The sequence below is a fragment of the Crocodylus siamensis genome, chromosome 3 (assembly GCF_052110815.1).
Source record: "Crocodylus siamensis isolate JL-2025a chromosome 3, ASM5211081v1, whole genome shotgun sequence".
Lineage (NCBI taxonomy): Eukaryota > Metazoa > Chordata > Crocodylia > Crocodylidae > Crocodylus > Crocodylus siamensis.
The window spans coordinates 99,082,402-99,094,831 of NC_143397.1; the positions used below are offsets into that span (position 1 = coordinate 99,082,402).

At 44.6% G+C, this 12,430-nt stretch overlaps 1 protein-coding gene across 1 annotated transcript in view; it reads right to left on the bottom strand.

The window, feature by feature from the left end:
- SHOC1 (shortage in chiasmata 1) overlaps nt 1–12,130 on the bottom strand; it is a 99,524-nt gene extending 87,394 nt beyond the window's left edge. Inside the window, exons 1-3 of the mRNA XM_090037653.1 lie at nt 12,092–12,130; nt 8,814–8,943; nt 7,644–7,731 (exon numbers count right to left, since the gene is read on the bottom strand). Of these exons, the coding sequence (XP_089893779.1) occupies nt 7,644–7,731; nt 8,814–8,943; nt 12,092–12,130 (257 nt within the window). The remainder of the gene's footprint in view (nt 1–7,643; nt 7,732–8,813; nt 8,944–12,091) is intronic.
- Between the last annotated feature and the right edge of the window lie 300 nt (nt 12,131–12,430).

Here is a 12,430-nt window from a genome sequence, read left to right on the forward strand (position 1 = left end):
TAGTAACCGGGTATATTTTTCCTTCTCTATTTCTCCTTTCCCACTTGCTCTGTAGCAATGCTTCTTTTACCTAAGCTAAAGATCCCTGTGAAGCCCAAAAATACTGTGGAATCTCTCATCAAGAGGCTAAAGATTGGGTTGTGCTGAGTTTGAAACACACAAAGGGATCTGCTTGTACAGGCTGATTGACCCAGTTTGGCCCTAATGAACTGAATGCTGGCCCATGAGGGTGTCAGCTGGACACCCAGCCAGATTCAGAAGTATTCTGTTTACCTGTGTGCTTGTGTCTGACTGCAGTTTATTTTTGCTCTGATGAACCGGTTCTTGGCACATGAGGGTATCAGCCTGTCCATGCTGATTAACCCGGCCAGGTCAGGCGTGTCATGTTAGTGTGTGTGTGTGTGTGAGAGAGAGAGAGAGAGAGACTGATTTGGTGCCTGGATGAACCCAGCCCCATTGAAATTGAGTCCTGCAAGATAGCTCCATTGGGGTGAGGACTTGCAGAAGGGAGATGTACAGCTCCATATAGAAGCACAAACAACACAAGCAGCACATTAATAGAATTACAAAGACCCTAGAAATGTATCCGCAATAAATGAGCACACCCCAAAGTGATGGGCAAATCTGGTAACACACAGTAGTTAAATTTGGCACCACACTGTAAATATGCAAGTCAGAGCACCAAATCACATTTGTGGGGTGCATTTTGTGGTGCCTCAAAAATCTCTGAAGCACTGCTAAACACACGTGCTTGCTCCTGTGGATACAGCCTATGTGTATGTGACTCAGTAAACAGACAAGTTAGAGTATCAGGCTGATTTTGCATAACAGAAGCCTGCATTTGGATCTCAAGGGGAGCCAATATCCTATGCTGAAATCTGTCCAGAACCAGATGCAGCAAGCTGCACTGGCAAATGCACGAAGTATTGAATGCATTGTTATTAGAATGTTTAGAGAAATTGAAAGACACAGTAGTGTAAAAGAAAGAAAATAAGGAAGTATCCTACTGCTAAAGAGTATGCATTAGGGCTGTGCGAAGCTTTGGGTGATGATTCTGCCTGATTCGGTGGTCGAATCTCCGAATCCAAATTGAATCAGGGGACCAATTAAAAGATATGAATCAATTCAAAGCTCTCTGAATCTTCAGAAAAGATTCGGAGAGCTTTGATGATTCAGACAGTCCCCAGTCCTGGCTGTAGCAGGGAGCTGTAGCTGGTAAGTACTAGGGACAGGGGAGGAGGTCTGGGGGAAGTTTCCTGCCAGCCCCCATCCTCTGCCTGCTCCCCTAGACCCCCTGACCCCCACCTGCTCCCTCAGACTCTCCATGGCTGCCCGCCCTCCCCAGCTCCTGGTGCTTTAAAAAAAGGCTCTCACTCATGAAGTGCTGGCAGGCAGGCAGTGATCCCTGCTGCCTCCCACTGCATGGGGGCCTCTGCATGAGTCCCCTGACCCCCCCTTGCTCCCCCAGCACCCCCCCAAGGCTGTCCCACCTGCCCCAGCTCTGGCCCTTTAAGAAATGCCCCCCCAGCCCGAGAAAATCCCCAGGACTTAATGCCCCTGCAGCAGCTTTGGGGGGAGGGGGGAGCAGCAGGATGCAGTGGGATTGCCCCCCACTGGCAGGAACTGTGACTGCAGGGTTTTTCTCATTTTTATTTTTTTTAAAGGGCCAGAACCATGGCGGGCAGGGCAGCCATGGGAGTGCTGGAGGAGCGGAGGGCTTGTGCAGAGCCCCCCATGCAGCATGAAGCAGTGAGGGGCAGCAGGGATCACCCCCCACCCGGCAGCATCCGCTGAGTTGGGGCTTTTTTTTTTTTTAAAGTGCCAGGAGCTGGGGTGGGCAGAGCAGCCACTGCTGGGCTGGGAGAGCGGGTGGGGGATGGGCCTGGCTAATTCGGAGATTCAGCCAAATTGATTCAGGGCAGTTATTTTGAATCACTGAATCAAATCACTGTCCCCCTGAATCGTCTGAATCCGGAGCGAATACTAGCTGCCTCGCACAGGCCTAGTATGCATCCCTAATTAAGTGACACCTTTCATATCTACAAAGAAGAATCTAGTCTGATCCAGCTCTGAAATCTTCAGTGAAACAAAGAAATTTAAATAAAGCCAATCTGGGACTTTTGATTAAAATTATTAAGATCTTGTTTACCACCCATCCATAAATAGGTGATGTGACTGGAAGGAAGTTGGAGGGTAACTCTTCTAACAACAACTTCTGTGGGACTGCTGTGCGTACCAAGATTCTTGCCTGATGAAACGCTGAGTGAAGACTTCCCCCCCCTGCTGTGGAGACTGCTGGTTAAGACTCTTCCACAAGATTATACATAACCTTGGCAATTATATGTAACCTCTGCCTTGTTCTTATCAATTAATCAATAAACTTCTCATATTGGTTGGAATGACCCAAGGGTCTGTTTAAATTATTTTTCACTCTTCCCACCTAGCACAAAATTTGTTAACAATGTGTGTGTGCCTGTGTGTGCCCATGTAACTTCCTAGGGGCTTTTAAAGAAAACAAACTGAACAGAAACACAGTTTTGTGTGGCTTCATGTTGGCACTTCCAAGGTTCATCAAGAAGGTTGAAGTGTTTTTTAAATCTGTATCAATTCAACTGATATTGTGACTGACAGAAAAAGTTATTTTTCTCCATGTGGATCAACACTACAAGGAGAGAAGACTGTCAGCTTGCCAGTTGATTTCATAGATCCTGCTGACAGCAAGCAGTGGGGAGATTCCAGAATCTTGGGTTCCATTCCAGGCACCGGAGAGCATGCTACTTGAGTGGTCACAGACTCTTCTGACCCTTATCTCCTTTTGCACTGTTCCTGCAACCTTCCTTTGTCTCAATCTGTCTCTTTCCCACCCTTGTCTCCTACTTACCGTCCTGTTCTCCTCAGCTGTCCAGTCTCAGTCTCTACTCTTCAGACTTTTTATCCTAGTCTCCTTGCCAGGACAGCCCTAATCGTCCCTTCTGGACTCTCTATTCCAGTCCCAAGCTACTGGTACTTCCAGATGTTGCCAGTCTCCTTCTGAAATATTCCAAGTGCCTGTCTCCTTGCGTAGCTTATCTCAGTTTCCCTCCTCATTCCCACTTTCTTTACCATGCTAGTTCCAGTTTCCTCTTCCTTACTTCTTGTCTAGTGTTTCTTCTCTCCCACTCTGGTTCTTAGCCTTCCCCCAGGGGATTCCAATATTAGTCCCCTCCAAACTCTCCCCCAAATGCAGACCCTGACCTCGGTCATTAATAATTCCAGTCTTTTTATCCAGCAACCCCACTTCTCCCTTCATATTCCAATTCCTCCTTAGATCTAGTCTCTCTCCCTGTTCCTAGTGTCTTTGTCCAGTCCATTACAGTCTTTCCCCCTTGCCTCCAGCTCTTTCTCTGATCTCAGTGTTCACTCCATTTTCAATTTTATTCCCAGTACTTGCCACCTCATTTTCTTCATTGGATTCCAGTGCCAAGTCTCCTCCTCTAGCTCCAAATCCCTGACTACCTTCTCCTTCCACAGCTCCTAGTCTCAATCTGCCTCCTCTCAGACCCAGTTTCTCCACCTCAGCTTCTAGTCAGTTTCTCTCTCACTCCAATTCCAAACTTACCAGATTCCTTTTCCCAGTCTATTAATTCCCCTTACCTGGCCTGGATTTTTACTCCCCTGTATTTGAGTAAGGCTTTTTCCTTCTCTTCTCTGTGCAGGTGGGTCATAAAACACAGGTGAGATGGGCCCTTTTACTGTCAGTTGTGGTGCCTACTCCCACCTTAGTCCAGAGCAGCCTGGAGCAGCAGTTACAGACAAACCTGAACTTTGCTCCTGCTGTACTGGAACATGCTCAGTTACTCTGTGGGCACAGCATTGTGCTCTGCAACGGCACAAAGAAGGTGTTGTAATGAACTGTGATATAGCATCAGGAACTAGTTTCCAGAAGGATGCTAGGAAAACAGTTAGAAAGTAGAGGGGGAGCTGGGATTCCATGTGAAGAAATGGCTTGGTTGGAAGAGGAAAAGAGAGAGAGAGAGAAACATCAGCTGGTGAGATGCATGCTGAGACTTAGGACTGCAGTGGGGCTGACTCTGCAGGCCACATCAGCTGGACTCAGATGGGGAATTCAGGTACACATTAATTGAGTCTTCTGTAAGACTAAAGACTTATTTGAGAGCCCTTCGGAGTTAAAAGTGGGTTTAAGTTTTCTTCAGTGTATTGCATGTCACTGGGCACATCTACACGAGATGTCTACTCCCCCAGCCTTGTACTTGAATCCAGCAGAAGGGCTTTCCCCCCCATGATGAATGGGGGGAAAAACCTTGTCTTAGATTTGAGTAAATGCAGTACTCTTAAAAAGGAGTCAGTAATTCTCAGAAATGTGATTTTAAATTTACTTTTACCATAAGGAGTTATTGGAACCTATAGATAAGTATGTCTGACACTTCGAGGTATAAGGCCCTATCTTCAGCTGTTTATATGCCAACTGTTCACACTGACATTTTCCATGCCATGGGTCTGCTTCAGACTACAAATTTTGGGAAAGTTTCAACAAATGTGGTACTATAATTTTTTAGAACAAAATTAGAGAAAAATAAAATGGAAAAGGAAACTGTTAAAGAAGGGACAGGAAAGGACTAAAAGAAGGAATTGGATGGGTGTACAGGGAATACCACAAGGAAATGTGAGAAGCAGAACCCAAAAGGAGCAGAGGATAGCCTGAGAGGCAGGGAGAGAGACAAGCTGATGGAGGAAGAATGCTGGGCAGAAAGGTCTACAACTAAAATGACACACATCCCATCAAAAATACAGAAATGAACTGAAAAGTCCAAAGTTTCTACTCTCTTCTTCTGTCACTAGGAAACCCATTTGCTAAGTACATATCTCCTCCTATACAGTGTCTGATCCACAAATTCTACCTCCTATTACATTAAAATGGTAGCGATTTGCACTGTGGAGCTACAGGTATGAACCCTGGCAACAACTAAGTTTGGGGACAAGGAAGGGGGTGTTAGTGTGCTGGAATTTCAGGGTTTTTTCAGTTGTTCTTCAAAAAAACCCAATGTTTAAAGAATGTTAAATTTACCAAGCAAAGTACTCAAAAGTGAAGCCATGCCAGATCTAAGGTTGCCTATGAAACCTCCATTTGGGTCCTTTGTGCATTACAGTATATTTTTGTATAATATTTTCATAGCACCATTCATAACATCTAACTTATGAAAGATCATTATCTAATATTTCTGTCTACTTTCTTCATTTGCTGTGTAGCCCCAGGCATATTTAGTAACCCTGCACTGAACACAAAAATATTTCTGCTTAGCTTGTACTCTCATCACAGTATCTGAGTGCTTCACAAAATATGAATTAATCTTCATGACAGTCCGTTGAGAATAGCTGATATTATTCTCTCTGCTTTAAGAAAAAGGAATTGAGGCACACAGAGATTAAGTGTAAAGCTATCTAAAGTGCCTACTTATTTTAGGTGCCAATTTGAGATGCTGTGGTGCTGACTTTCTAGAGTACGTAGCCTTTTTTACCACATATTATATGTGCAAAGTACAACTCCAATCAACTTCAGTTACACCCATAAGCATGCAGGTTCTGCAAACTGGCCTCAAGTGTCTCAAGATGGGCAACTAGAAAATGAAGAAAACACAATTATCAGCCAACTGTGGACATTTTGGCTGGGAACAGAAGTTTCACATAATCCAGTTTCAGTGATCAGAAACTGGCTTAAACCTGTAACAAAACAGAAGCTCAGTGCACAGAAACCAGTTTCAAAATCGTTGAAACTGGTGTAAGATAAACATGGTTGAATGTAGTAATCAGATATAACTGATTTGGGTCAAACTGGTTTATGAAACTTCTGCCCCAGACCCCTTTCTGGTTCAAGTTATATCAGAGTCCCCCACAATCCCCGCATGCCTTCACAGCCCTGAGCCAAACTGTGCTGTCTATTCCAGAAAGCAGGGCTGGCCCCTCCCCTCTGTTCCCTACCTGGAGCAGTAAGGGGTGGCTGACAAAGAGGTGTGGGGGGGCAAGCTGGGCTGGGGATTCAGCCCAGTCTATGGGGCGGGGGGAAGGGGAGGGAGCAGGGACTGCTCCAGGCAAACCCTAGCTGGGAGCTGGGGCAGGGAGAGGGGCTAAACACTCCTTCTCTTGCTCAAACTTACTGCTGAATGCAACTGTGGACTACAAATCCTAGAGACACCTGGAAGCAAAAAGAGGAAGTAATGAGAAACCCTGCAGAATCCTGATGCTGTAATTTTGGAGTGCAAATCCAAGACCCCGGGGGCAGCAGGAAGAGGAAGTGAACACACAGCCAGAGAGCTGTGTTCTAGTATCCCCTAGCTTCTGGCCTGAGCCACTGCAGCATGTGGATGCATTTCCTGATTCAAAGGTAAAAAGCATGTTCACTTCTGTTTCAATTTAATCTGTGCATCTTAGACTAACCTGTAAAGACTGAATCGATTCAGACTCATGCTTTTTGACTGTCTGTACTTAGCCTTTGGCTCAAGTGACTTGCCCAGTAACTCTGACATTGGCAAGAATAGAAACTGGCTTTCTAGGCAGTATTTCATCTTATTTAACCATGAGGCCATGCTTTGTCTTTCTTCATTTCCTTGCTTACTCACTGTTTAACCATTCCATTTCTACAACAAATGAGGTAAGGGTTGTTACAGGCAACAGCCTCATTTACTATACGATCTTGATTTATCCCTTCAGTATTGTTCAACCTGTGTGTTGACTGAAACAGGGGTTCTCTGGAAAAATCATATACAGTTATGTAATTAAAGACTGGGTTATACTACGCACAAGCAAAGGGAACAAATTTATTTTCTACTGGAAACAGTTTTAAATTTTGTGTGCTTGACTGCAGCCTTAATATTCTTTTAACATGGGTTATTTTGTAATCATAAAGGTAACACAAACATGAATCTGGTCTCACTTAATACATTTTACATTGGTGTAATTATTTAAGGTAGTTATTTGAGATTTACGGTGCCTTTGAAGCAGAACCAGGCATAATTTATCTCTTTGTTATGATCCATGCTTCCCCTTTCAAGCCCTATGCAAACTACAATGTCTACATTGCAAATACGTCTAAAAAAGGAACTCTGTATTTCAGAGATAACATGTTTCACATGTAAGATATGACTGCCCATACACAAGACATTGTTATTGCTATTAACTGACTTCTGGAATAAATATTTCTGAACCTATCTGTAAAATGCAAACTGGGTCTCTTCTACCTCCGTCTCATGTATTTTTAAAGATTTACAGTTAGCCCTTTCTGAATTGGCTCATTCTGGTTTTCTGAGCTATAATTGCTATTTCTGAGCGGATAAAAGCCCTGACTTTTGCCTTTTATGATCATACACAAATTTATGGGGCTTTGTTGAATAGAAGGCAGAAGACAGATTTTATGGGTTGTTGTTGCACTATTTTTCATGTTTAGTGGGAAAACAGAAACTTTTGTATAAATGCACCGGAACTTCTACAAAGTCTCAGGTAGATAAAAGTAAGCTGCAAAATGAATGCACTTTATATAGGTAACAGTAGATAACTTTTCCATATTCTGCTATCATTATGAAATTATGTTTCAAGAATTACTCAGGTCAACAGAAATAAATTAACTTTTCTTATAAATGAAGGGTACAGACCTTTCCAGGAAATCCTCGACACAAAAACTTTTCTTCCATTGATCCAGCACTGAAATATCCACCATTTCTTGCATCAAAGCAATTGAAACTATAACAGAAAAATAAATTAATAAAAGAAAGCCTCAGAGAAGTCATATTAAAATTAGCTTTACTTTTACAGGTAAACATATCCTTCCAGAGCCCAGTAATATGGTAGTTAGTACAGAATGAAAAAGAACTGCTCTTGGTTTCCTTTAAGGGACAAAAAGTGAAGAGAAACACACGGGAAATTATAAACACTGGCATATTTATTTTTAAGTCACCTCTTAGCATAGAATATACTCCTCCTTATTGGTTGTGGCTACATGAGATGCTGGCTGCATAGTAGCTCACTACTGTGTAGTAGCATCACATGGCACAAAGTGTGATGTGATGCTACTGTGCAGTAATAACAAGTTACTGTGCAGTCAGCCGCACCTAAAAGCTGTTCGGCAACACTACCACACAGTAACTCTGGCTATTGCGCAGTCATTTAGTATTTGTGCATGCAAGTACTAAATGACTGCACAGAAACAACTGTGCAATTAGCATCTGTGTATTAAATTTCACTATTTTCAAATCCCCCACAAATCTCAGTTTTTAACTTTCACTTATTTTCTACTGTTATTCTCCTTTCAAGAGTCAGAGGCATAACAACACAGCTCTGCAACACGAGGGCCTCAGTGACTTCTGCCTGCCACCATGCCACTGGCATATTCGGGCAGCAGTGTTGGCAGTGTTTTTTTTTTTTCTTCCAACCCTCCCAACCCCCACAAATTAGCGACCAGGATGGCTGCCCTGATTGCCCTGCCCCTAGTTATGCTGCTGTTAGAACTGTTTGCATCCTGTTTATACTGGATGATCTGTTATGTTTCTCTGCCCAATTAATTTGTAAGATCCTCAGATTTTCCCACAAGTAAAACAAGATGCTTATGTATTGTGATCTATATAATTGAATATGCATTATATCCATGCACTTGTTACTTCAGTAGTATATGCAACATTATCTTCAGATATTGTGCGAGTCAGCACACTGTGAACACCAGAACTAGTACTTCAACCAGGAGCATCAATTCTGATTGTTGTAGCTTCCAGTTTTTCATCATGTTCAAAATGAATCTGAACTAAAAATTAGAGATAATTATAACCTACTTCTAGTCCAAGGCCTCCTATACTTGTCATCAGCAAAGACTCCACTATGGTAATAATTCTCCTCATGATGTAAACAGGGAGGAATGTAAAGTGATAATCGATCAATGAAAAATTTCTGCCTTGCCGTATTCTGCAGAAAAAATAATAAGATACAATTATGAAATATACTGTTCTATCATTTCTTCTTTTGAATAGTACATCTCAAAACAGTCCCAATGGTTTGAACTGCACAATACTGTAAATGTGGAAGAGTCTGGCCCAGGAGAAAATCTTTAATTTGCTGAGCCAGGTGGTTAGCTACTAATTTTCACGTGAGCATGTGCAAAACTGCACATCCAACTTGTTGTGTCTGCCCATTAGAGGTTCAGTTACTCTAACATTCAGCAACACTAGTATAAATCTGTTGAACAAACTAGGACATGCACATGCCTACAAGCCATTTTAAGGATTCCTATCATGTCTGTGGTCAATACTCCAATTTTTAAAAATAGCAGTTGTCTTATGCCAATATGAGCTCACTATGTCTTTCTGTCTTCTTAAATTGTAATAGGTATTTAGTTACATTTTAATTCTGCAGACCCAATGTAAAACTCTACAGGCTACTGTTACTGCTTACAAGCCTACTAAATAGTCTACTATTTAATGCTGAGGTTGGTACTGATGTAAATTTCCATTTAAGACCAGATTTCATGAACTGTCCCTACTCCTGTGCCACAAAGACCTGTCATGGAAATTTTTGAGAGTATGCTGCCAGTACAGAAGAGGTTAAACTGACATGCGCAGTTTGAAGCTGTGAGTGGAAATTTCCAAGGCTCACCCAGTCCTTGCCCCCTGGGTGACCTGCGGAGCTGTCAATCATTGCTGACCTACTTTCCCCACAGACGCATGCTCAGATTGTGTCAGCTTCTGACTGAGAGCATGCTCAGTCAGAACCTGACATGAGGTAATCGGACTAGAAATTTCTCTGCGGAGAGCACGTTGATTGGCTACTAAATTGATATAAAAGTTCTGTGAGCCCCTCCCTCGGGGGGAGATCGCGTGGACCAGAGACAGAGGCTGCTGCTGCAGGGACTGTTCTCTGAGTCAGGCTTCAGGGCCTATTGATCTCCTCCTTCGGTGGCTTATTGCTTATTGTATTACGGTTTTGACTACGTTCATCTGGCTTCCTGACTTACCTTTCGAACTGATTAACGGCTTACGATTTCGGATCACCCTCTGGACTTTGTTTAACCCGGTTCCGGACCATCGACCTCGGCTTTTCTTCACCAACTACGACTCTGCTCACCCCTCCAACTGACGTCTCCGCTGCATCACCTTCTGGCTCCTGACCTCGGCTTTTCATACGACCACCCGATTTGTCCATTGCTGTGGACTGGCGTCACGCGGTTCATCATCACCGTGTTACAGTTCGTTTTTGTTGTTTGTGATCCCCATTTATGAGCTGTTGACCAGCCCTGGGACTAGGTCTTTGGACTGAACCTCGTGGGCCAACAGACCCCTTTGTTGTTAATTGTTTGTTTGTGTTCAAACTGTAACTGAAGACCTTTCTGCCTACGCCTGAAGCGTAAGTCAAATAAATTCACCTGTTCTTCCTAAATCCGCTCCGAGTCCCTAACTCCAGACTCTACGCCGCTAATCCCACCTGTCCGTATCTAATTGCCACCCCGGCCCACCGTGACCTTGGGGCCCGATCCTTCGGTTTTCCCCGACATGGCGTCATGAACAGGATCAATGGGAGGTGTATTGGAGTCGGAGATTATAAGGAGTTGCCCATGGAGCAACCGAGTCCGGCAGACCATCGGTGCCGAGGACTTATGGGACCACATCGCGTTCCATCAGGCCGCACCGGCTGAAGGAACTGTGAGCGGGTACCTGTCCCTCCGGGGAGAAAGTGGGGAAGAATGGGCCGTTCGGCTCACCCCAAGTGCGCTGGGTTGTATTATCCAGGACCCTCGGGCCGTTTACCGCCCAAGGGGGGAGACCGGGACTGTAGCCCTGGCCCATAAGAAACCTTCGGGCATGGCAACCTCAGGCCCGGACCGAGAATTCGCCCGGTGTATAAAGTATGTGAAGGAGGGTGGTGAGGATACCCCTCCTGACGGGTTTAACTGCCCGACCCTTGCTATCGGGTCTAGGGGGCATGAACTCTTGGTCCAGCTACGAGAGTGCCTGGAGAAGGACGGCAGAAAAATAAAATGGTCGGGACCCCGGTGGAAGAAAGGCCGTATAATAAATGTTCTTTTTCGGGAGTACGTTGTCTTACTGAGGGAGCTTACTGACACTAGGGCCCAGCTCATGGCAGCAACCAGAGCTGTGACACAAAAATTGGCCGAGCGGCCATTACAAGATGGCGCCGACCAAACTGTCAGCGCGCCAAAACCAATGCTGACGTCACGACGCCCAGCTCCACCCATCCCAAGCCCGCCTTCCGGAAAAACCCCGTCTATGGTTCTGCCCACTGAGAGCCGGCCTCCCGCAACAGCGCCACCTGCTGTACGCAAGCCACCACCTCCGTACGTCAGCCAGCGCCACCAGGAGGACGTACGGGAGAATTACACCCAAACAGATAACGAAGACTGCAACAAAGTAATTAAGTACAGCACAGGAACGGAAACAACTGAAACAACAAGCGAAGATAAGACTAACAACGTAACCATAAGGAAATCAAGAGTAAGCACGAATACTATTGGAACCGATACGAATGATGTAACAACAAGAAGCTTAACGATTAAGACGAGTACCATCGGAACAAACACATGCAACGGATTAATAGAAATGACTAAACCAGTAACCAAGATGAATTATACAAACGAAACCATAAGTGCTGATGAAGCTGAGAACGACTTCATAAGAGTAACACGAAATAAACCAAGCCAACAACACAACGATTACACCGAAGAATTAGTGTCTGCTTTTCCCATTGCAGTCCAAAAATGGGTAACTGATCCTCAGGGTCAGACAAGATAGACCATCACGACACGAACCAGAACGCGTTCTGAGATGAATGAGTTGAAGAAGGAAACCGGCATACGAAACGATGAAACACCGATTGCCTGGTTGGGATGTCTAGTAGCAGAAGCAGGGGGTGAGACAATCAACCAAGATGAAGCCTTGCAGCTCGTGCGCAATTCAGCTTGGAGCCGAGCTAAAGTAGTGGACCTGGTGCCAGTGCTGGCCAACTATTATTGGCCAATACCCATTCCAGCTCTGGTTACTGAGGCACTTCAGAGGAAGATCCACACCTGGCACGAGGGACATGCGGGTCGTGCAAGTGCTACCTCACTGGTGTATACAGTGATTGGAGCGTCATACGCCATGTGGAACCCAGCCCACCAAGCTTTGAATTTGACACCTGCTCAGGTGCAGGGGGCATGGCCACACAGATATGTACTGTCATCTGGGGATGTACCTTGTTTACAAGAAGCGGTCGATGCCGCCACTGAAATCTACGGTGGGAACCAAAGTATTACCGCGAGGTTATTACTAAGCACATCAGTAAATGGACCGGTGATACACACTCTGGGACAGCTTGACCAGTTAAGAGGAGCCATGGAGAAGCAACGACATCAAAAGAGTGTAAGCTTTGACAGGGATGAGAAACGGGAATCAAGATATGT